Source organism: Onychostruthus taczanowskii, unplaced genomic scaffold (genome assembly GCF_017590055.1).
Source record: "Onychostruthus taczanowskii isolate IOZ18803 unplaced genomic scaffold, ASM1759005v1 scaffold23, whole genome shotgun sequence".
Lineage (NCBI taxonomy): Eukaryota > Metazoa > Chordata > Aves > Passeriformes > Passeridae > Onychostruthus > Onychostruthus taczanowskii.
The window spans coordinates 4,242,368-4,266,958 of NW_024499573.1; the positions used below are offsets into that span (position 1 = coordinate 4,242,368).

Consider the following 24,591-nt stretch of genomic DNA (forward strand, 5'->3'; position numbering starts at 1 on the left):
ATTTCACTGACTACATAGCACTACAAGTGCCTAAAAGGTGATACACGGGAGAGGAAATGAACACTTGTTCCTGGGTTAGCAGGTGCCATTTTGTGTTAGGAAACTCCTCAAACTGTGTATCTGGTTAAACTGATGGTGAATTGATTCTGAAAGTGGCAGGGGCTGTTTCATTTACACTCCTTTGCTGCTATTCTGTTTCTTCAAGTGGATTCCTTCCATCCAAGTTTTGAACTTGGCCTTTCTGTTTGCTCAGGGAAAACCCTCATTGGCATAAATAACAATTTTACTTGAGTATGTAAATAGCTACTTAGTTCTTGCCATTCTAGATTTACAGTAGGCAGTGGGGGAGTTAAAGGGTTTGGGTCCACAGAACAATAAGCACAGGCAGAATAAAGGGTATGAGATGGAGGAGATTCAACTGAGGAAGAATCATGGGGAATATGTTAGAACTTGATTCATGCATTACAGGCACAAGTTTCTTATATTTCTTGTAGAACTGAACATTTTTCTGATAAATAGGTTTGGGTTTGGAAATGGATTTTGTAATACAATAATGGTGACATATCATTCTAATGAGGACAGAAAAGTGTGAAACTATAGATCTACACAACTGCAAGTTTTATTATTGCTGGAAAATTAATTGCTGAATGATTGCCATTAAAAACAGTTAGTTAAAAAATTCTGTGAGCAAGATTTGCCTACTAAGCCAGAAGGACCCAAGAAGGAAAAAAAAGAAAGTCAATATAAAGTCAATTTCAAAGGTATTTTGGATGATCAGAAATTGGTACATGGTTATTCTTGTGAACTGTGGTTGTTCTAAACTTACAAACCACCTATCGCTCAGTCAAAAGCCAGGAAGAAAAACCATTACTGTATAGCAGAAGAGATGTTGAAGTAAATATAAAACAAGTTGGGATTTGAAAATGCCTTCTGAGCAGCTTTTTATGGCGCGCACTATGCAAAGTATATCTTTACCTAAAATTTCAAAAGCCTGGACAAAAGATTTGAGATAAGACAAATCAATGCTCTTTTAAACACAGGAAATTTAGGGAGTAACATCTTCCAAACACAAACTTGAGTCTTTTCCTGCATTAGGCAGAGGGCCTGGCTTTGCCATGTGTTTCTCCAGTACAATATGAACTCTTGCCATGGAGAACCACTGTGGAAATTGCTAGGCTGCCAAATTGAGAGAGACTGTTACAGATGATGAGATCAGGGTCTCTCCTTTCTGGGCTGGCTGTCCAGCCAGTGCAAGGACACAGTAACGACAGTCTCTCTCGCCTGACACGGGATAACAAAGGGCAGGATTTAAAAGCTGGTACTCCACCAGTGTGCTTGCTAAGGTCACTTTCCTCAGGGTAGAAAGGGCTTTACCCTGGAACACACCCCTGATGTTAAGTGCACACTTCTGCCCCTCTGTACGCCACCTGCAGCACTGCAGGCTCAGCAGGGTTCACTGGGACATGGTTCAAGGGCAGGTCTTGGGAAGGACTGGAGAAAAATATTCTGATCAGGCAAAACATTGAAAGCTGGCAGAAAAAAACCCCCAAGCTTGTAGTTGGATGTTGGATGGACTTTGTTAGGTCAAGTTTACTAAATTTACTAAATTTGCATTGACCCTGGTAAAGACAAGGCTTGTAAGTCTGACATTCATCTGTTCTGCACTCTGTTCATTGTCCTCCATGTCATCAGAAAATGTCTCATTCTCTGAGCTCTAACAAAGTATTCCCAACCACTGTCTGAAGCATGCTGTCTGGAATTGTCCTGTGGGAGACAATTGCTATTTCTCACCTGTTAGTTCTAATCACCTTGTTTTTCACTGCTGCAAATCCGGTGAAGGGACAAGAACGACATGCAAAGCAGGTAAGCAAAGTGTTATGAAAACTGCATCTGTTGGCTAGGAGGAAAGGAGATAAAGTCTTTAGCTTATTTCCTTGTGAATTGTGAGGCAAATATTCTGCCTAATCGTTTTTCAGTCCAGAAGGATTTCTGTAGGTTGTATATTCTCTTTCTTTTAAAGAAGATATTTACAGCTGAACTAGAATGGCACACAAAAATTAGTAGTAACTAATGAAACTCATTGGAGAGGTGTGAATCAATACTCTCACTATCTAACTGTTCACTCTGCTAGACATAACACATATTTTCGACAGCTGTCCTCCTTATGAGGATTTAAAAGCAATTTAAATATCAACACAAAGTCTTTGGAACAGAAAGCATCTAAGGAAACCAGATGACACCAACTTGAACTACAAAGTTTGCTGCCATCCTTTGAGATACACAAACCTCAAGGTAAGTTTCACTAGACACAAATGTTTTGGGCTGTTTTGAAACTTTTTTTAGAAAGAAGCATTTTTTAGAGTTCTGCCACTTAGGAATCTCTTATTCAAATTATCTGAGTTTTGCATAAAAACATCAAAGGCTGGCTCTTGAGGATGTCTTCAGAGAAGTGATCTCATTTTAAGTCTGGGAGGATGAGAGTCTCTGACAAACTAGGGGAGTCCTTGATTAGATGGCAAAAGACACTATGCTGCTGGTAAATTCCTAGAAAAAAAAGACTGCCTTGTCTGGGTACGAGAAAACCCCAGGGATGAAAACTCTTGTAATCCTGGAAGATTCCATTAAATGGCATATTATATGCTCACAGGACACCTAGTGCCTGGAAGGCACTAATTACTAACACTTTTCTGCCTGGGGGCTTCCTCAAAGTTTAGATATGTCTCAGGCTGGTCACAAACAGACCAATCCTATCAGTGGTGTGAGAAGGTTTTTAAGCTCCCGAACTTGTGAATGAGCCAGTCTGGCATTTCTAGCTAACCACCCTCCAGAGCGACTAAGCTATGCATCGGTCCGTGATGTACAGGTGTCAGCTGTCCTGCTGGACTTGATTCTCAGCCGTTTTCATGGATGTGGCTGCCTGCTGCACCAGCAGGGCTTCCAGCAGGCAGCTGTGGTCAGGGCATGCCAGCACTGCGGCACGGCACAAGTGGGGCTGTGCTGGCAGCCCCCCGGACACTGCAGCGGTTCTTAGAGCCTGACGACAGGACCACCTTCTGCAGCCCAGAGAGAACTCGTGGTCTGCCCCCAGATGACTTAGCTTGACTTTGAAGGTGTTCCTCAAGCAGGACAATGCTAAACAACAGTGAATTTAAATTCAAAAAAGTACTTATAATGGCCTGCAGCATAAAATGAAGCCACAAGATGTTGCTTGAAGGTATTCCACAGCTCCACTAGCAGAGGTGTCTCCTGCCTGTTACAGGGGAGCAATATCACCCACGCAGGCATGGTTTACTCACTTCACTGATTTACCTGGTCTGTAACACTTTGAAGATCCAACTTGTGAACCAAGCTCCATTTGAAAATACATACACAACCAGAACTGGGTTCCATTTGGAAATTAATTAAATTTAAAACTGGCTTTGATATCCCTATCTGTGTGAAAAGTGTCACAGAGATTGCTGAATTTTGCTGCCACCTTATTTTTTCGAGGTCAGGTCTTTCAGTATCTTGCTACTACAAACTCACATTTGACTGCTTATCTTACCCTAAGCCCTTATGAAGCTCATTGCAAGGCCATTTGAGCAATGCTGAATGTTTAATGAAATCAATTATCAAACAGCCGTGTTGTTGCAGCCTTAGACGTTTTAGCAGTTAATTAGCTTGATGCATAAAAATAAGACTCCAACAGACCTTTCTGGAACCCCAAAACGCTGGCCAATGTTCAGAGGTGATAACAAACCAGGCGGCGATGCAGTTTTCATGCATTCCACGGACTTCACTTTCAAAAAGCGTTTAGTGAAGCATTGAAAAACATGGCACCCGTAATTGCTACTTACTCTACTTAAAACATTTAAGCTTCCTGGTGATGACAAGCAGCACCCACTTACCACTGTGCTAAGTAGTCTCTGCAGCATGGCTTGGAAGAGCGTCTATGCTGAGCGTTGGCACTCAGCAGTGTTTAAATTGGACTTCTTCCCCCATTTTTAAGCAATTGTTTCTTTCTCCAGCTAAATTTTTCGTGGACCTTAAACAACCAGCTGACAAAGAGGGTGTTCTTGCTAGCACCACATCACCCCTCCCATCCTAAATAATATAGATGAATACAAATCGACAGCACTTCCATGCGTATGAATGATGAGCAGAAGAGCTTTAAGGTGGTGCATGGCCGTGAAAAAGCACAGCAGTAACCAGCTATGACACGCTACATGCACTGCGGTCCTCCCCTGCGCGGGGACGTGTCCGCTCATCGGGAATCCCCGCTGGTCGCCAGGGCGGATGCCTGGATACCCCCGCAGGGAGAAGGCGCTCAAGGCTTGGGTCCCCGCAGCGCGGGGGTGGCGGGGGGCCCGGTGCCGGGCGGGGCCGTGCCCCGGCAGGCCGGGCCGTGCGGGGGGCAGAGATGCCATGCCATGCCATGCCATACCGTGCCGTGCCCGCCGTGCCCTCCGCGCCGCCCCGCGGGCTCCCGCGCCGGGGCGGGCGGGGCGCGGCGGCCGCAGTCCCCGGCGGGAGGTTGTCATGGTTTCCCGGGTCACATGTGCGCGAGGTTCCCCCGGCGCGGGGGGAGGAGGCGCCGCCGCCGAGGCTGCCAGAGCCGCTGCCCCCCGCGGGCCCGCCCCCCGCCCGCTCCCACCTGCGCCGCCGCCCGCCCCTTGCCGCTGCCCACGGGCGATCCGCCGGGCGCGCCTCGTCCCCCGGGCCGCCGACCCCCGGCCCCGGGCTCTCCCCCCTTCTCCTCCTCCTCCTTCTCCTCCTTCTCCTCTCCCCTTCCCCTCACCCTCCCCCTTTCCTGGCCGGGCTGCGCCCCCCCGGCCGGCCCCGGCATGAGCATCTCCATCCCGGCGGGGCTGACGGAGCTGCTGCAGGGCTTCACGGTAGAGGTGCTGCGGAGCCAGCCCGGGGACCTGCTGGAGTTTGCCCTCCAGTACTTCGGGCGCCTCAAGGAGGAGGCGGCGACGGCCAAGGAGGCGGCGGAGAAGGAGCCGAGCGGCCGCAGAGCGGGCACCGGCCATGACAGGGGCACTCAGCCGCCGCGCCGGGGCCCCCCCGACGCCCGCGGGGTCAACTTCGCCGAGGAGCCCATGCAGACCGACTCCGAGAGCGGCGAGGACGAGCAGCCGCCGCCGCCGCCGCCACCGCAGCAGTTCCCGGGTAAGGCTCCCCCGCCTCGCCGGGCCCGGGGATGGGGGCGCGGGGCGGCTCCCGCGGCCGGCGGGGATGCGGTCCCGGCCCGCGGGGTGCGGAGCCCGGGCGCGGCGGGGCGCGGACGCGGGCAGGGCAGCGGCGGCACCGCGGGCACGGACCGCCCGCGCTGACGCCAAAGAGCGGAGCCCGCGGGAGGCTTCCCGGAGCCCGCGGCAAACTTCAGCCTCCCCGGCTTTCCCCCGGTGTTCGCGGTGCTGGGTGTTTGGCGTACAGGTATCAGCAGCTGCATCGCTTGTAGCGTGTGAGCCTGTAATAGTCTAACGAAGGTCTATCTATATGTTTCCTTTTGATAGGAGCAAATGTGCATTCCGTAATTAGTGCAAGGGAATGAAAACCTCAGAAACCACCTCTCATGGGCATGTTACTGTATTCACGCGCTTGATTAAGCGTTTTGCGTAGATGTACTTATGTGTGTTTTAGAAAGTAGAGCACAATTTAAAACGTAATTTTTTCCTGAAAGCCAGAGTGAGTTTTTCTGCATTTAGAAAGGCCTGTGGAACAAGTGTTGCTGTGACAGCAAAGAACATTTGCGGTATCTTTGTGTTTGGAGGTAACACCTCTCTACACGCAGCTAATGACACCTTATCTTTGTGTGGCTGACAGGTTTAATTTAGAGACACTGTCAATCCATCTGCTGGTGTGGGTTATGGGACGGGTAGGAGCTGCCTGAAGGGTGCACAGTGCTTTGTGTCTTGAGCAGGCTGACTGCTGGGTCAGTCAGTAAGCTTAGATGGAGAAGAGGAAAGCGTCCAAGCATCTTTATCTTATTTTTTTTTGAGGATACCTTGAATTGTATCTCATCAGATCATCAAAGCAGTCATCCCTCCAAGTCGTGCTGGAGGTAGATTTACTTAGCAGAGTACAGAAGGCAGTTCTTTGCTAGAAGAGTTTCAGTGCGGGTTTTTTAATGATGTGTTATGTGTGTTTCATCAGGAAATGTAGATAAACAAGTAGGCGTTTAAGAAGTGGGTAAGTTTTCAAAATGCTTCATGTTACGCCATAAGACAGTCGCCATTCTTTTCATCTGTTCTTTGCAGCTATACCCACGTGTATTTAATGAGAAATGGAATCTGTCAATCAGGTTTTGCAGATTTATGTGGCAATTTTAAACTCTAATGCTGATTATATGAGATTAGTAGAAATTTGAAAATTTACTGTCTTAAAAACCTGAATTGATCATAATGTGGAAGAAAAAATTATTATCTTAATTCACTAACACTGGATGTGGTCTTTCAAACATTAATTATTCTAACACCAAACAATCTCATTGGTAAATGGAAAACTGGAATGTTGTATGGAGGGAAGTGCAGAAAAGTAGTTTTATTTATTAATGTGTATGTGTTACATACCTGTAACTTTACAGGGTGCTCTGAGAAGCTTTCTAAGCTTTTTGAATGAATGCCAGTAATCAAGATCCTTTTGACAGTCTTTTTGTTGTGATTGTGAAGAGAGAAAGCCATTATTGTCAATATTCTCATTAAGGGACATGCTAGAATCTCTTAGTGTGATGAATTGATTTACTTGTTTGACCAAAACCCTTTAAAATACCACATTTTTAAGCCTAACATATTTTGAACATTTAATTGTATTATGGTTTGTAAATCCTGTCAGTTCAAATAATTATTAATGAAAAGAAACAAAAAGTGAAAATATTTGTGAAGCCATGTGAAGGGTAATAAGAAGAAACTCATGGTAAATGATTGCTAATAGTTTGCTTGTGTATGTGTGCATTGTGCAGGAGTGTGTAGTTTAAATTCAAATTTTATGTCTGCCCTGATTATATTCTTCTAAGGTAACATAACAATGCATCCCCTCAGCCTTTTGTTAATAACTGGAGGCATAAAGGCTTGTACTCAAATATTTGTTTAATGGGTTTAGATACCAGTTTAAAAGCATTTTTCTTCTATGCTTTTGCTTTCTGTTTCTAGAAGTAGCAATTATTAAGAACTGATGTTTGGGGGAAAGTTTTAATTTTTTTTTGCCTTTATGAATTATTAAACTTCTTCTGTATGGCAAATTTGCCCTGTTTGCATCCTTAGGAGAGGGCTATAAATTTGGAAAGTTGATAATCAAATGTAAAATGAAAACCTCTGTGAAGGAGGTCAGACCTGGTGGTGGTATCTTTCCTTTGCTAAAGCCGTACATTTGAAATATCAAACTGACAGTATTCCTTAATTAATTCAATCAGAGCATTGTTGAGCTCTCACTGTAAATGCTCCAAACCTATTTTTTTCCCTACCAAATGTTTATAAATACCTACAAGCACTACAGTTGAACTCTTTGTCGGTATTAGTTTTGTCCTTGAAATGTATTTTGGAAGGTACATGAGCATTATCCTGTTTCAGAAATGATGAGCTGAGGCATAAGCTGTGTTAAAAAGAAAAAAACCCTGTACTCAGGATTAAGGGTTATATGTGAACCTTGAATTAAACTCTGTTGGGGTCTCTGCTGTGTCCATCACCTCAGCTGCACAAATCACATAAAGGTAAAAGCAGTTACCTTGTCTGGAGGGAGAACTTCGTTGTATTGGTGTCATGGTTTTGAATTGGCACCTGGAGTTAAGTGACCTCAGAAATGACATCCTTTATGTTCAGAGCATTTAGATTATGTCTTTTGGAGCACACGGTTTAATTTGGGAATGCTTTTCAGGTTTTCTAGTTGATTAATTTGTTTGTTTTTTTTTAAAAAAAAAAAATTAATTGTCCTACATGGGTGTATTGGCATTAATCAGTTACAACTAATTCGTATTAAAACAAATAGCAGACACTAAATTGAATAGGAAATATACATAAAAATCACCCCTATTTTAGAAAATTTGTCTGACTTTTAGCAGGTCTGAAGTGCATATTAACATTTATTATACTGTGTCAGCAAAATTTGAAAATGCTCATTAAATTATTTATTCTTTTTACAGTGACTATACTTTTCTTCTGACTTTACCACTTACATGTTGGTTTGCAACTTATTTTGATGGGCAATAACCTATGCAATTTGTAACAGTTGTTTTAAAATATTTTCCGTAGATAGAAATAAGTATTTCATCTAGCCTTAATATGAATTAGTAGAGGAGTTTTTGAGGTAACATTGCTTTTCTTTAAGCTAAAAAATGGGGCTGTATGTATCATTTGGCGAGACATCGCCTCTGTTTACTGTGTTTTTCTTTTGTTTTGTTTTACTTCCGTTTGTTTTGGTGTCTTTCTCAGATAGTGGTGTATTTTAACAGGAAAATACTACAGCTGTCCCTCTCCTCCCCCGTGTGCTTCTGTTGGTGTGTTGGTTGCTTTGAGTTCCTTCTTTGAAAACTCCAGCTAGAAATTGCAAGTCTCTATCTCAGCTTAATCCTCTGATTGTGCCTAAATAATATGAGATCACCATTTAGGTAAAACATACGTCTTCTACATTACAATACCAATTTTAAAGGCGTGTCTTTATTTTAGTTCATTTATTCAGTCTGAAGTGCTTTACAGATGTACTGTTCATAGAAATTTTGAAAAATAGGTAACTGTAGAAACCAGAAAAAACTGCACAGAACTACAATTGTGTCACGTGTAGGTAATGGGTAGATGAGAGCAGTGAAGGGGTTAGTAAGGACAAAGGAGCAATATAAAAATACATACAAGTTGCTGTAGGATATCCTTAAATCAGGGGCTGTTTAGAAAAGCATATGAATTTCTTATAAGTGTATATATTCAAACTAAAATCTGCAGTATGGTGGATAACGGCTGAAATTGCTACCATCTGATATGTACTTAGCCAACCTTAGAAATGAAGTTTTAATAATTTTTACAGGTCAATCTTTTGAAATGCAGAAAGAAATAAAGCATTGTTGATCTGGTTATAAGGACAAACCCAATTGGAGCCAGGCTGGGGCAGCCTTTCTGTGGATGCAATTTGGGAGAGACGAGTTTCCAGCCACAGACCAGTCCCTGGGGAGCATGGCATTGCTGGAGCACTCCTTGGCAAGGCTTTGAGACAGATCTCCTTGCAATTTTCTAGACTATACCTGCTGTCCTTCAGAGTATAACATGTGTAAATTAAGTGTTCAGGATGGGTGTTTGGGAAGAAGATGGATTCTGTGAGGGAAAAGAATTCCAGCTGCAAGAATTCACTGCCTTGCTGGTCCAGTGGGCTTTGGTCAGGGGTTGGTTACTGGCTGCTCTTCTCTATTAGTATACACAGTCACAAAACCACAGAGCTTTCTATCCTTGCTGTAAATCTTAAAAAAAAAGTTCAGATTTTTGAAATAATTGTTTCCAGTATTTTTGACAGGAGCAAACGAAAATATTTTCTTTCTGCTAACAGTTATTTTAGAGAGTAAACCCAAGCAAGTTGGAAGTTGTTTGTGGTTTGTATGTTGTTTTTTTTTTTTAATTCCTTAATCTGACACAGGTGTTTTAGTCAAGTTGAGAGGTTTGTCATCAAAAAACTCAGTTTGACAAAATTATAAGCAACTAGAAATATGAAGTCATAATATGTACCATTTAGTAGCCTAATGTATCAGATGTGTATCCACTTGTGATTGGAGATAAAAGGAGTACTTTTGACACAACCATTTTTTAAAAAATAAGTATGTTTATATTAATAATTTAGGTGAAATGATAGCAGCCTCCACTCAAAACTATTTATGTATCCCTGCTCAAAACTAAGCATGCATGAGTGGAGGTGTCTCTGCTAGCTAATATTTTGTTGAAGATTGTTAAAGTGTGTTGAAGAGAAGCAGGAGACAATTCCAAAGACCTATGGACAGAAAAGTAGTAGAACTATACCAAAAGTATTTGAATTTGTCTTCAGGTTCTTTTTCGCTAAAGAAAAAACGTGGAGGTAATTTTGGCTGACTGTTCAGCTTGGGAAAAGAGAAGAGCATTAATTCAGGATGTATAGGAAGACATAAAATTTTTCTGGCATGGGTTTGTAGTGATTGCATTATGAATTATAAGCCATAAGCAATGTCAGTACTAACATTTACACAGCAACGCTCAGTTTCTTGCTTGTATCACATCTGTTTCAAAGGAAAACTTGCTTCCACAGGAACTCTAGGAATATTGTTTCACTTGCTGACTTCATTTCAGTTTCCCAAAGAAACCTTATATTTTTTGTTCCCTTGTTTACTCTTGTTTATGCATTTAGGTGAATGTAAAAAACCAATTTATTTCCCTGCTTGATAAGAGAATAAAGATTAATCTCTGGACATTAAGAGAGTGTGTGTTTTTAGAAAGCACTCCTACAGCATAATGACCTAGTGCTTGTGACCTGCACAGAGGTGCTCCGTGCATCTGTCAGGAAGTGAAGCTTGATTTACTACCTGTATATCTCATGGTTTATTCCAAGTCTGTTATGCAAAAGTATTGCGTTGTGTTCTCTGGTTCTGTCCAGTTCCCTCAGTCTGTGTGAAATGTACCTAAACAGTCAAATCTCTGCAGACTTATTGGCCTTAGCTGCTCCTGTAAATCTGGAACATATGGTTTGGAAATGACACATTTAGGTCACAAGGTACAGATTAGTCAAGGTACAGGCTTGCTGCTGCACTTCTGGTTTTCAAATATCAAAGATGACCTCTAGATTGGGAAATTTCATTTGTTGGGACAGTGATGAAAGAAACAAGAAGGCAAGGTGGAAGGCAGGACCTGGAGGAAGAAAAGGAGTCAGTGTGTGGTAAGGAAAATACAAAGATAAAAACAAGAGGAAGGAGGAGATACAGAGCTGAGATAAGGGGGGAAAGATAAAAGAATCGACAGCACATGTGAGGAAGCACATGAAATTCTCCACCCTTATTTTTCTACCCAGCTATAGCTTATTTTTCTACCCAGCTATTGCTGTTCCAAATTTATGTCCTGAATTTTCTACTGAAATTTTGTTTGGCTTATAAATATAATTCAGAAGAGCATAAACAGAGCTTAACTAAAACCAGTGGTCAATGGATGGTATGGATGGGAATTTGGTCATCTGATGCTGAGAGATCTGTTAAATGTTTTGACATGGTCATCTCTCATATTACCATGTCCAAAGCCTTGTAACACTTGCATTTTCATTAAAGTTTCAACTCAGGTTTTTTTATGTAGGATCCAGAATAGTTTCAATGACTTTCTGTTTTACAAAAATCATAGCAGTGGTCATTATGAAGAAAGTCAGCGGGCACATGGGTACAGCTGCCACCTTCATGGCTAAGAGAGCCAAGATGGTGCTGATGAAGAAATGAAATGTTGCACAGTACATAACAGACAGGGTGAAATGTCCCTACTTTTAATGCTTAATACAAGTCACAGTGGTTATTTCAAGTGGTTATTTTAATGGAAATGCCTTAAAGTCACGCTGTAGTGTAACTATTACCAACCTAGGTTTGAAATCCTATGATGAGCTTCAAGTGAATGTAATTATACAATAGTTCTGTGCTTTAAAAAGGTTAGCAATTTTTAAAAAGTGAATGAAGGAGGGAGAAAAATTTGAGAAAAAGAGCCGTTAAAAATGGCTCAATGTTCTCTGCTTCTGGAAGAGGTCTTGATATACATAAATTGGAAGAAGAGGTGATTTTACCAGGCATGATACATTTATCACATAGTCTGTTTGATATTGTTGCTTGTTTTATGGATGTGGGTGCATAAAAGATGAACTCTGTGTATACGTGAATTACTAGATGCTGGATAAACCTGTCAAAAGAAATAAGCTTGTCTATAAGTATATATTAACATAAACATCCATCAATTAGGGTATTGTTTGAAAGTAATCTTATGAGAATTCTAAAGAAAATACACACTTTTTTCCCCCTTTTCTTTGGGACATTGGATGATGATACTGGTATGTCTGGATAGCTTTATATGGGGTTTATTACTGAAACCCCTTATCCTTCCAGGGAACCCTTTTAGGCTAACCCTTCCACATGCTGGGTAGGAATGATCACCCATTTCCTGCATGGAACTGAACAGGATATTTTGATCATGATATGTAATTAGAAACTTGGGGTTTATTTAATCTTTGTCTTTATTGAATACATTTTTTGGTCTGTGGATCAGTTTTCACTCATAGTACTAAACAAGACTTTGTTGAAGAGGGTGAAATTTGGCTTTGAGTGTGCTTTGTTTTCTCTTCATTTTTTACGTTTCTAATTGACTGGTGTTATTACACTTTTCCTTGCAGAAAAGTGTCATGTTTGTCAATTTAGTTTTTCATTAAAAAATATGAGGAGCTCTGTTTCAATTTTTTGTGCATTTAGTGATAAAAATAGCAGAAGTACACACAGAGAATTTCTATTTGCAGTTTCTAGGCAGTGTAGTAGACAAATCCAGATTTATATCAATGCAGCAAGTAACCCAGAAGACACACAGTTTTGGGGTTAGGTAAAAAAGATTATGGTAATCAAATGTCCAGCATTTCCAATGATACCATGTCATACAAAAGCGGGAGAGGTCTGAAATGAAGGGGGATGGAGACAGGCAAGGGTGCCTGAAGTGCATAGGAGTAAAATGCAGATTGTAGGTGCAAGGTATCCTCAGAATGAACTGTACCACAGCCATATGGCAGTTTGCCACCCTTTCCATAAACAGCATCCTTTTAGCATTGTCGCTCAGAAAAGTAATTTGTGGACCACAGATAAAATAAGGAAATTATAAAGAATAGAACAACTAAAAAAAATCCAAATTTTAATTTAATCAGCCTTGCCTTATTGTGCTATAACACTGTGGATAATGGAAGGTAGAGTTGTAAAAAGCATGCTGTAACAACAGAAAGTGTTTTTCACTTATGTGTTTGACTCTTAAATTGCTTAATGAGGTTAAGAAAAAAATCATCAGGGCAAGAACTTGAAGCTGAGAGCTTGAGCAGGTACAGGCTGATAATGAGAATGGATGTTTTACACATACAGTTTCAGTTATGTGACTGAAGTGGTTTCTGTAAAGCTGGGCTAAAAGGGACAATTAGTAAATATTATGAAGACTTCCTGAGTGGAAGGTCTAGAAAATTGTTGTAGAAAATAGATTTTGAAAGGAGAAGTAACATGATCTTTCCTGCTCAATCATTCCAGTTACCATCCTGCTTGTATAAAGATTTTTATAACAGCGTCAATCCCTTCTGAATCCCTGTGATGCAGATGTCAAACATGTTTTTATAAATAGTGGTAGTGTTTTCATATTGTACCTTTTTAGCAGAGATGTCCATTGTAAAGCATACCAGATAGGAAGAAAATAAATCCTTGCCCAACACTGGAAAGAAAACATTCCTTGCAAAGCCTCAGTGTAGACTATAAATAAAAGATGTACTGAATTCTTGGTGTTGGGATGAATACAAGCTGGAACCAAGCGTAAGCATCCAGACTTGCCTGCCCAGGCACACAGGCTGAAATTCTTGGTGTGTTTTCCCAATCTGACTGTAATGATAGTTTGTAATGCTAGTGTGAAAACCAAAATTCAATGCCATGGGTTGTAAGGCATTTGTAAGTGTTGCAGGAGATGGGTTCAGTTGAACTCAAGCTGTCCATGACAGCTTTGCTCTGGCCTTTTTTGGGTGACCTCACATATGAATATATATTGTCACTGCACTGATCTGGTCCTTCCAATTTGTTTCCCATTATTTTTACCACTGAAATAGTTCCCTTTTAGATCCTCTCTCTGAAGCTATCACACTTATCATTGATGCTGGAGAACTCCATCTTTGGGCCAGTAATTGCCTTTGCTAAAAAATTCAGATTAATACCACAAGTCCTTGAAATTAAGTCCTTTATTAAGAATTTTTGCTATTTAATATCTTGGAAATAAATGTCTAAAATCTAGTAAATATGTTTAAGTATTCCTCCTGTTTTAACAAGGGTTAACATGAGAAAAAGTCTGTCTAATAGAGGGCTGGAATTGTCCTGAGATTTCTTGTTCTCTTCCAAAACAATACTGTTTGTGATACTCATCACACTTGCAGTCAGAAACAATTATAATATGTGCTATAGACCTCTATCAAAATTTTATTAAGACTTCAAACAAAGTGTTTTCTACTATTGTAATAAATCCATTTTTTCATCATGAATGAGTTTTGAAAGTTGCATATTCTTAATAGCTGATGATATTAAGCATGGAGGGAGAGGTTTATTTTTTGTCCCCAGTTATGCCTAATTTCTACTCAAATTGAGAAGTTAGGATCCGGTAGCTTTATCGATCTGTTTTTTCATGAGTCTCTTTAGTACTAGACCCAGTCATCATTTTATCTTTAGTTCTATTTTTGAGGTTTTTATTTTTCAGTTCTGAACTCACAGTGCTTTTTCTCTCCAGCCATTTTGTTCAATAACTTTGAGTAACGTTCAGGCATCTTTCTCTAAAACCCATCTTTTAGCTGATAATTTATCTCTCTCTACTGGTTTTTAATAGGTAGGCTAAACATGAGAAACTTTGATTTAGCCTTCACCACTACAATATTTAAGCATCTGTGAGGTAATTTAAATACAGAGTTAACAACCTGTCTTCCTTCCTGTTGCTTCAGCCTGCAAGAAATATTGTTTAATGCCTAATGCACATATAAAAATTGTTTGAAAGAAAATAGATGGTTATTTATTCTTAGATACTACTAACTTCAATTTGTGTTAAAAAATTCATCTGCAGTATTTTTCTGCATGTCTCCCTTGCTAATCTGTCAGTTTTCCCCTTCTATTGAAATGTAGCTGCTGCTGGCAGTTGAGGTGGGAGTAGATGTAGATTAATTTCCATTATCCACCTTGCAAAAAGAAGTAATTTGTTCTTCTGGTTTTACCTTCTTAGTATCAGGAATAAAATGGAGTCACTGATTTAAATGCACCATAATTTACTGTCTATCTGGAATGTATTGTCATGTGAACATGGCTCATCTGTAATTACTTCAGCTTATGGCCTCAAAAAAATGCAAAAAAGAAGAGGAAGAATGTCATACTTTCTTCAAGTCCATCCTTCAAATTATTTCATTAAGCACAGGTGCAGGGTTTGGGAGGTATAGGGAGACTGAGAAGTCTTGGGAAATCTAATCAAAGAACAGTTGGAGCTTGTAAGAGAAAGCTGTGCTTTCCATGCAAATATGTGGGTGTTTGTCCTCTTCTCTGGCTTTGTGTTTGGGAATTCAAGGCGTTTCTTGACAAAAATTTCTGTAATACTGCTAAAAAGACCTGAGTTTCACGCTACTGCCAAAATTGGATGTCATTGATCCATTTCCACCAAAGAGAGTTTTCCTGGGAAGCTTATATGGAGCACAAAAGTACAGCAGTGTGTTGCAACCTACTTCTTCTATCTCGACCTTTTTTTTGGCTGAAGGATCTTCCTCATGCACTGGAATAAAAAACCAAAAACCTAAAAACCAACAAACAGTGAAAAGAAACAAATGGTAGTAGGAGATAGTAAGAGACAGTAAGAAAAATTTCATCTTTTGCTGCTGTTGAGAGGTTATCAAGTGTTTTGTTTTCCTTCTTTTGCCTTTTTTTTTTTTTTTTTTTTCAGTATGTGAAATTAAGAAGGTTGCTTTGTCTACTCTTTATCCAGAAGCTCAATCAGGGGCTAAGATCCATTTCTCTTGTTTTGAGATAAAGTACTATTTGCAGTTCTGTTTGGGAGTAATGGGAGATAAATCACAGAAATGTGTGTGATCACCCTTCACAGTGGAAAGGAGGCAGGTTAATATTTACAATTGTAGCAGGACCCTCACTGTCTCCATAGGTGTGACACCAGGTAATATGGGACCATCTGGGGCTGAGCTGATGTCAGGGGCATGTATAGGCTTTTCAAAAAAGGAGACAAGGATCCAGATCATTGTAGTCATCTTGGTGTCAGCTTGTACCTCATATTACTGAAATATGCTTTTTCATGTTAGTAAAATGTTTTTATGTCTAACTCTGGAAGAATTCTGCCAGTATATCATCTGGATCCTTGACAGAATCAAAACTAGACGTGCAAATGAGCTTCAGAATGACATCCTTAAATCCTACAGGTTAAGGAGAGTTGTGCTTCTCCCTAATAGAGCAGGCCATCTCTTGCCTCTTCTAGCTTGGAGGTGACAGACCCAAGTCCCTTTTCAGGGAGCTGGCCTGTGGTCCCAGCCCACAGCAGGGATCTGTCTCAGCAGGGTCTGTTAGAGACCCCATTGGCATGGCACAAGGAGGGCATCATTCCACTGCCACGGGGCAATTTAACCATTAAGCAAAACTATTTTTGCTCTTAGTATGAGCCTAGAGTTTTCTGTGCTTGCTAAGTTGTGTTTAGCTCCTGAGAAAGCAGTTACATTTGTGGTTGTGGTCAGTATGATGCCTTCTGATGTGTCACCTTTGGCATCTACTGCAATGTCGTTTTCAGTGAGTTTCTTTATTTTTTTTTAAAGTTTTGATGTTTAATTTGCTGAAGTTATTATACGGGTGCTTATGAAGAGCTAATAAAACTGACTACACAGCTCTGAACGAACAAACTGGCACGAGCCTCTTTTGTTTCTTTAAATCATAGTGTGAATTTATTCCAGCACTGGCTGGTTGTCTGGTGTCCTGGGGTGACTTTGTGACGCTTGTGTTATGCCCAGTTTCTGTTCTGGTTGTGCTGGATAGAAGTTCTGCCCCTGTGGGGCCGGTTCTGGGGCGAGGCCGGGCAGCAGGAGCGCGCGGTTCGCCCTCAGGAGCGGCGCTCCCTGCTCCGCATTGCCGCTGCTGGGCCGCGCTGCCTGCAGCACGGACAGACAGACAGACAGCGGGACACAGCTCTGCTCTGCTTCGGCTGGCTTTAGCTCGGGCAGAGACGTTCCCTGCACTCTGGCTTTTCCTTTTCTTGGAGCTGCTCAGCCCTGCTCTGCACTGAACCCGAAGGGCTCCAGGAGCTCCCACCTGGGCCCAGCAGGGCCGGGGCCGCGGCATTTCCAGCGCAGGAGGGACGGAGAAGAGACTGAGCGAGCCCAGCCACGGCCACAGCAGGGACTTCGGGAGTTTGCCATCCCTTCAGAACAGCGAGAGGGTGTATTGGTTAATATTATTCATTTCTTATGCTTGTGGATGCTTTGCTTGTTAAATTTATAGGTTTTTTCCACTTTTCTCCAAGGAAATATTTTCCTGAACCAGTAGAGGGAAGGGCTTGAATCTGCTTTCTAGAGGGACCCCTTTTGTAGTTTCCTCCCAAATTTGCCCTAAACCAGGATGTATGGGTTCAGTTCAGCTGGGATGAAAACAACCCAGCTTGATGGCCTGAAAGAGGCAGTGGGTGTATGGCATGGGGTGTGTATTGTACCCTCACAGAGCTGAGTCTGATTCAGGAATTGAGTCGGGAATGATTGCATTCCTAAAGGTGCACTGCAGTGTTCGGGTGGAGGAAGCACCTGAGTGTCTGGTTCAGAGCCATCTAGTACTGACATTGAGAATGTCTAGTACTGATCAGCTGGCAGGCCAAGACTGAATTTATGTGACCTGTCCTTCAGGCTAGGTACTGGTTTGGTAGCTTCTATTTTTCACATATTATGAGAAACTTCTTTCCTTTGAGGCTTTTCTCATTGTTAAATTCAATTGAAAGTGGTAGAGCAAGTTCAGATTTTTCTTTTGTTTAGGAATTTGTGTATCACTTGCAAAATGAAATTGCCCTTGCTTGTTTTCAGTGTTGGAATGCCTTCTGCTGAAAGCAATTTAAAATTGACAGGCAAGGTGGTGTGGAACAACACCCTTTCTAAATATCAAGGATAGAAATGTAATTGCTGTGACACTTGGAGTTACCTGACTGTGACTGATGCTTGGAAATAACAGGAGCCTGGTTATTGCTGAAAATACTTAGATGTATTGCTTAGATGCTTTTGTTTTGTTTTCATTTGGAAAATGTACAAAGGTCAGAGTGTAAACACATGTGCTGCTTTAAAAATGTAAAGACCGAGCCAATAAGATGTACACATTTATTCCGGAAACCCTACTTTATATTTAGTTCAAGCTAGGAACTGACATTGTTTAACTTATGCTCTGCATTCCAGGACAAAACAGTTTATAGAGCTGTAGAACTACTTTTTTTCCAGACGAAAGGATGAATTTAGCTTTCCTTTTAGCTAGAGCCTTTAATACAGTACATTTTAGCTATAATTTTTTCCCCCTCTAAAACTAGCCTCATGCCTTTCTTACACAAAGTGTGTTTTAGAGGTTGAGCAGTTGCAAGGTTTTCTAAGGATAACTTCTCCCTGTGTAGTTATTTGATATGGGGTTCTGTGTTCCTAGAGTGAGGATCAGATCATATAACTGTGCTTAAAGGAGTGAAAGAAGATTGGAGTTTTGTAGTTGGATAGTTACACAAATTCCAGTGAGAATGTGAGGTGAAACTTTGTACTGGATACAAAACTGTCGCTCTTTTCCTGTTTGTATCAAAAGAAATTTTAATCATACTTCTCCGTTTTAAAAAAGTGCTTTTGGTGATCAGTAGTTTTGATATCTAGGATAATATGTTACATTTATTTGACTGTGTTTTCTGTTGTCAGATCATACATGTTTTATGGAAGTGGTTTGATTTCTGAGTAACTTCTTGTTTTAAAAGCAAAAAGGAGAGCTTTGATCTGGAGGTGTGAAACAAATGAAAAAGGCATGTTTTTCAGAATTACTGGCACGTCTGTAAAACTGGCTAGTGATAATTTATAATACTTACAGAAATTTTAAGGTCATGATACAGGAACACCTACTGTGCCTATGAAACTATATGCTATAGGAAATACATACTTGTCTGTTTTTAATAGCCTGGCCTGATGAAGCTCTTGTAGTCCATCAAATTAATGATAAAAACATTTTTAAATTACTATATAGGGTGTAGTATAGTAACTGAGGGTAACGTCCCATATCCTACCAGTCATAAGAAATACTTAAAAATTGTGGGAAAAAAAATTATTGTAATACTCTGTCGGTCTGGATGAAATCCACAAGACAAAAGAATTTGGACTGAAGGCTAAGTTTTTGTCTACTCTAATCTCACTGCTTGATAACTATCCTTTAAGGAAGAAGAATGATCAACAAATTAAAAATAGGGCTCTGAGAGTTAGGACAAATTTGGTGAATTGTTCATGTGTGTCACAGCCTTGCTGTGTGCCTTTGAGTGGTTTGCACTAGTGCCTCTAAATTGGCAGAGTGGAATATTTGCCATTCCCAGCTTGCTGGGATCTTGTAGCAGTATGTATGTGAAGGATTGTGAAGGGCTCACGTGTCATTGTTTGCCTACAATACTTAAACAAACTTCTGTATCTTTGGACTACAGAGCCCAGGGCCCAGTTGATGCTAGAATTTATGAAATTTTTATCTGATGTAATTTTTTTCTGGCCAAATATAGAAAATGGTGGGTTTATCTTTGATTAAAATGTGCAGGAATACCTGAGCAATCAGCAAAGCCCTTGTAAACAGAGGAGACCTGTATGATTTGTTTAGGCTACAAAGATTGCCCTTAAAAGTGTAATAAACCTGAGACTGCATTACTTGATATTCCTAACTCATTTTGTCATTTACCAAGTTGTTTATACAAAAGGTTCCTGTGGCTGTTAGTATGGGCTCCTGCCAGATAACTGTTACAGAATCCTGCCTTCAACCATGTGCTCTTCAGGTCACATTTAACATAAAGGTCATGCATCAACTCTGCCTATAAAAGGTGAATAAATTTTTAGTTTTAAGTCACCATCTTTTCTTAAAAAAATTGTCTGTTTTTGTAACTTCATGGTTTTTTTGAGAAATCCACTATTAGGACAAAAAGTGTTCATCTTTTTTCAAGTTTTCAAGTGTTCATCTTCGTTCAAGTTTTTTTTCTTGCCCAAAATAATCTCCTCATCTTCTCTTGTAGTAAACTAATGTGAATGCTGGGAATGTAACTGAAAAGCAGTATTTATCCTGATTCATGAACTGAGTGTCCTTTAATTTCAGAAACTTCCTAAAGCAGTCTGTGGGGTTTTTTTTTTTTTCCTTTTTTTGAGAAAGCAAGACAAATGTTAGAAAATTCCAATTTAATTTACAAAAATGGATTGTTTTTTTTCTTCTGCAGAGAGTTTAATGTAAAGCATGCATGTTCCAGTAAATTAAAGAGGAAACTCCAGTGTATCTTTGTGGATACTTGAATATCCAGATCACTAGGCCAGTCTGCTTTTTAGCATGCTTGTTTGCACATTGTCTTGGCTTCAAGAGAAGATTTTTTAGTGCTTGCCCTTGGAATATGGCATAGCCTGGAAAGTAGGGCATTTTTTTTTTCAGAGGTGTGGGTTGCTAGTCTGCCATGTACCTAGGCAGGCAGTGTTTTGTTTTCTTTTTTTTAATGCACTCTGGACATTTTCTGTTTACCTACTCTAAAAGAAATAGAATTTATTGAAAGGTGTGTAGGTTGTGGGAAGACTATCAGGACAAGTAGCAATTTATCATAGACAGATTAAAGCATTTCTGCCATTTCCCAAAGCAGAGAGTCTGAGCAGTATTCCAGATTATCTGCATCTGCTAGTCTGCCTTTATTCTGGCTCTGTATATTCCTGTTCAGTACCCAAATCTTGGATTGTATTCCCAGGCAGGGTAAGTGTAAATAGACAATTTGAAATTGTGTTGGACTTCTTGGATGGGTCTTCAGGAAAGGAGTCTTTGGGTCATAACCCGTGACATTTGCTGTGGTTGGTTGTAGCTGTATTTCAGGTAGTGGTGTCATGATCACATGCAATTTTGCTATGGAATCTGAAGTGGAAGCATAGTAGGTTTTTTTGTTGTTTTGTTTTTGAGTGGGTTTTTTTTTTAATTTTTGGTTGGTTGGTTGGTTTTTTGTTTTGCTTTTTTTAAAGCCCTCTGTTGGAAGACCATTGTTTTATGCCAAGAATTATTTAATTGCCTGATGACTAATCAGCCTGTTGGAGAGTTTTGCTATCAAGAGTCATGGAAAGTTGGCCCCTGCTAGGAATCTCACAGATAGTTACTGAAGGAATCAGGACAATGTTCTCAAGCGTCCCTCACCAGGGAAAGAACAAAATGAGTGTGAAAGTGACTGTGATGCTGAAGTTTACTTTCAGGAGATGCAACTTTTCAAGTGCTGCCCAAACTATTGAGCAAACTGGAGAAATACTGAAAAATCCACTACTTCCATTACTAGACATTTCTGAATGTGATCCACAAGTAATGGAGCTGAAAGACATAATTGGATTTAGTTTGCATTGTGGAGTGCTTTTAACGTTACTGCAGTATCAAGAAAATAAATTATAGAAGGTACATCTTTGTATCTGTACTTTGACTACCCCTTTTCCCAGGGAATGTTGTTCGGGTGCTGCCAGTAATCTCTGTTTCACATTAACACAACAGAAGGTACTGAAATAAATTGGTGTCTGCAGTTTTCTTTGCCACTCCTCAGCTCACTTGCATGAGTCGATTTGTTCAGGACAGAAATGGCATGTCCTATTAATCTGTCCGTAGGGTCAGTTCAGCTGTGGGATCTTTTTGACCTCTCCATTCTCTTGAAAAAATGAGTTATTTGCCCTTAAAGATTCCATAATTAAGAATGGGTAGGAAGCAGTTTGAGAATAAAGACTAGATACATAAAGGGGCTCCAGTGGCAATATTTGGCATCATTATGCACAAATTACACCTTTGGGGCACAAAAATCTCCTCACCAAGTCAGGGTATAGTCCTGGGATGTTCTGAGCTGTTACTGTGGAAGAGAAAAGCAGTCTGATATGAGAGTAGGTCTGGAAGAATATGCTAAATGAAGGCATTATACCAAATATGTACTATGTTAGCTGTTGTTTGCCTCTTGGCACTGGGACAGTCACATGCAGCAGCTTGGGTCTGTGTTTGGTCATGGTCATATAAATGTACATATTGTGCTGTGAGTTGCAACATGTTCTGCATGCCTACATTTGTTAGAAGAGGGAGCGACAGCAGGGTAACATGTTTGAAAACTGAGAGCTAACCATTCCAGGAGGAATTTCAGGATCAGGATGGTGTGATCATGGAGATGAGTCCCATGCTTTGTTTGCTCTTTGGTCAGTTGTTAGACATCACAGTGGGTCCTCACAAGGGAATGATTCCAAGTCCTGCCTGGTCACTTGGAAAGTAGCTATCCCTAATTACCACCATTCTTTACCTGCCCAGTTCAGGGGAGAACAACTCCCAGCTGTCCAGTTTTGGAGATGCCATTTGTAAGATCCTCAGTTCGTTGTTGACAGCATGATATGTTGATGTGGTGCTCCTTTGTGTCATTCTTTATCAATAGAGAGAACAAAAATTTGTTCTATTTTAAGTCACAGTAGCTCATTGTTGATGGATTTTTCTTGTTATTTGCATTCCTTCAGTTGCTCTGGGACATCTCACATATCTTCAGCAGCAGCAGATTGCATTGCTGCTGAAGCAATGTCAACAGGCCAGCATGCAGCTACCTCAAAAATGAAGCCTGTGAAGATTTGTGGAAGCACTTAGGTATTGCTGTCACCAGGGATTCTGTGGTGAATTTCTCTATGCTCTTCCATGGCTCGTACAGACATTGATTAAAGTCAACCTGAACCACACCTGGGGTCTCTATAATTAGGGCATCATCAGTGGTCTTGTGGATGTGGATAGTGGTTCTGACTGTTGGAAGGGGAGGTAGGTGCTTGTGTCACTCAAGCTGAATCTGTATCTGACCTTCTCCTTGGAATCCTGTTGTCCCACACGTGCAGGGCAGGATGAGAGCAGACACTGCCATGGTACCCACAGCCTGTGTTGAAGTGAGTGCACTGCCAGCACCAGCTGTGCTTCATTCACTTGTCCTGAGAACTGCAAAGGCCAAATCACAGAGGGTGCTTTGGCCAGCAGCTTCACTGCAATCCCCAGTGGCTGCTTGCAGTGATTCAGCACTGCATATATGGGAAGGCAACCATGAAATATTTTGGATTTTGTCTTTTCTCTTCCCTCCTCTCTCTTCTACCTTTGACTCAAACTCTCAGATCTCTACACTAGTTTTTTGTAGCCCAGGCTTTTGTTGCTGGTGTTGCCCAGGTCTGTACAGGCATTAGCTAGAAACAGAAAAACAAACCCCAGAAGTATCCCAAACCTGTTCTCAGAAGCCACACTCAGACCTGTGGGAGCCTGGGGAAGGTGTCAGCCACCAAGTTAAGTGACTTGAGTAGGTGTGTTCCTAGCTGGTGTGAGGATACTGGGACTTGCTGGTTTTGGTGTCGTTTCACTGACTGGTTTGGTTGGCTGCCAGACATTGGACAGTTTGTCTCAGATGGGAATTATGTTATTTGTAGTCTAACCAGTGGAACATCTGACTAGGAAATGGCAGGTAGGCTCTGGACTGTGAGGTGTTTTGTTAGTCAGTGTGCTGGATGCAAGGAAGCATTATCCTGCCATCAGTATCACCCACAAGCTTCTTCTATGTGGTAGGAGTGAGGACAAGATACTTCTTAAGAGCTTCTCTTTGGCTGTGGCTTTTCTAGTTAGATGCTTATGTTTATTTTGTTTGGTTAGGGTTATTTTCATTTTTTTTTTTCTAAAACAGCCATTCTTTTCATTATATTCAAGCAATAACACTTGGGGTTTGGGCTTTTAAAAATTTTTTTCTTTACAGTCACTGTGCTTTCTGTTGAAGTATATCTCTCAGCCTGTCTCTAAAACCAAGTGTGGAAAATGTGCTTTGCTTCATTATCTGAAAGCTAACAAAATTGTCTATTTTAGATCTGAATAGCTGAGAATTCATTATCATGAATGCAAGAGAAACTCCCTTTAAGTACGTAATGTTCTTAAAATATGCATCAAATCCAAAATCTTAGATTTCACCAGGAAGTGAATAAGCAGGCAATGCAGATTGCAGATTATACATATTCATATACTTCTTCATCAAGGTGTTTTGTACCACACATTTCTGCCAAGGCAGTCCTAGGAACCAAGCAGAGTCTTTGTATAAAGTCTTTGCTTTGAAAAGTTTTAATGGTGTTTGCCCATGTAGGATTTGTTGTAATAACCTGATAGCAAAGTGATGAAAACATGAAAAATAGTAGGAAAACCTGAGTCTCAAATGCTTTGAGGCTTTAGATTAAACATGGGTAGTATGAATGTGTATGGGAGAAAGCAGTTATGTTCACCATTGTCAAATGATATAAAATAGATGAGATAATTATAAACTCTACACAAAGGTGCACTCCTTCAGAGAGGAATACTGACATCTTCTCCAGCCCACTTCCATCAGTGAGATTGCAATGTTATTCCTATGTAATAAATATATCTTGTCAAGAGACAAAAGACATAGGCCAAAATTTTGTAAAAAAGAAACCAATCAAACAAACCATACACCCCCCAACAAAGGACCTAAAGCACTGTTATGTAATGGCTAAGGGAAGGAAATCAGGAGAACAAGTCATTCACATAAAATCTTCAGTGCTCTAGTTTTCAGTTTGACAGAAATATTGTTTCAAGGACAGGTACAGATTTTTTTATTTTATGAGATGGTGAACCTGAAGCAATTATGCCAATTTGAT

At 40.7% G+C, this 24,591-nt stretch overlaps 1 protein-coding gene across 1 annotated transcript in view; it reads left to right on the forward strand.

Annotated features, from left to right (window-relative positions):
• Positions 1–4,677: 4,677 nt before the first annotated feature.
• PRKAR2B (protein kinase cAMP-dependent type II regulatory subunit beta) overlaps positions 4,678–24,591 on the forward strand; it is a 75,129-nt gene continuing 55,215 nt past the window's right edge. Inside the window, exon 1 of the mRNA XM_041405370.1 lies at positions 4,678–5,151. Coding sequence (XP_041261304.1) covers positions 4,824–5,151 — 328 coding nt within the window. The 5' untranslated portion in view covers positions 4,678–4,823. The remainder of the gene's footprint in view (positions 5,152–24,591) is intronic.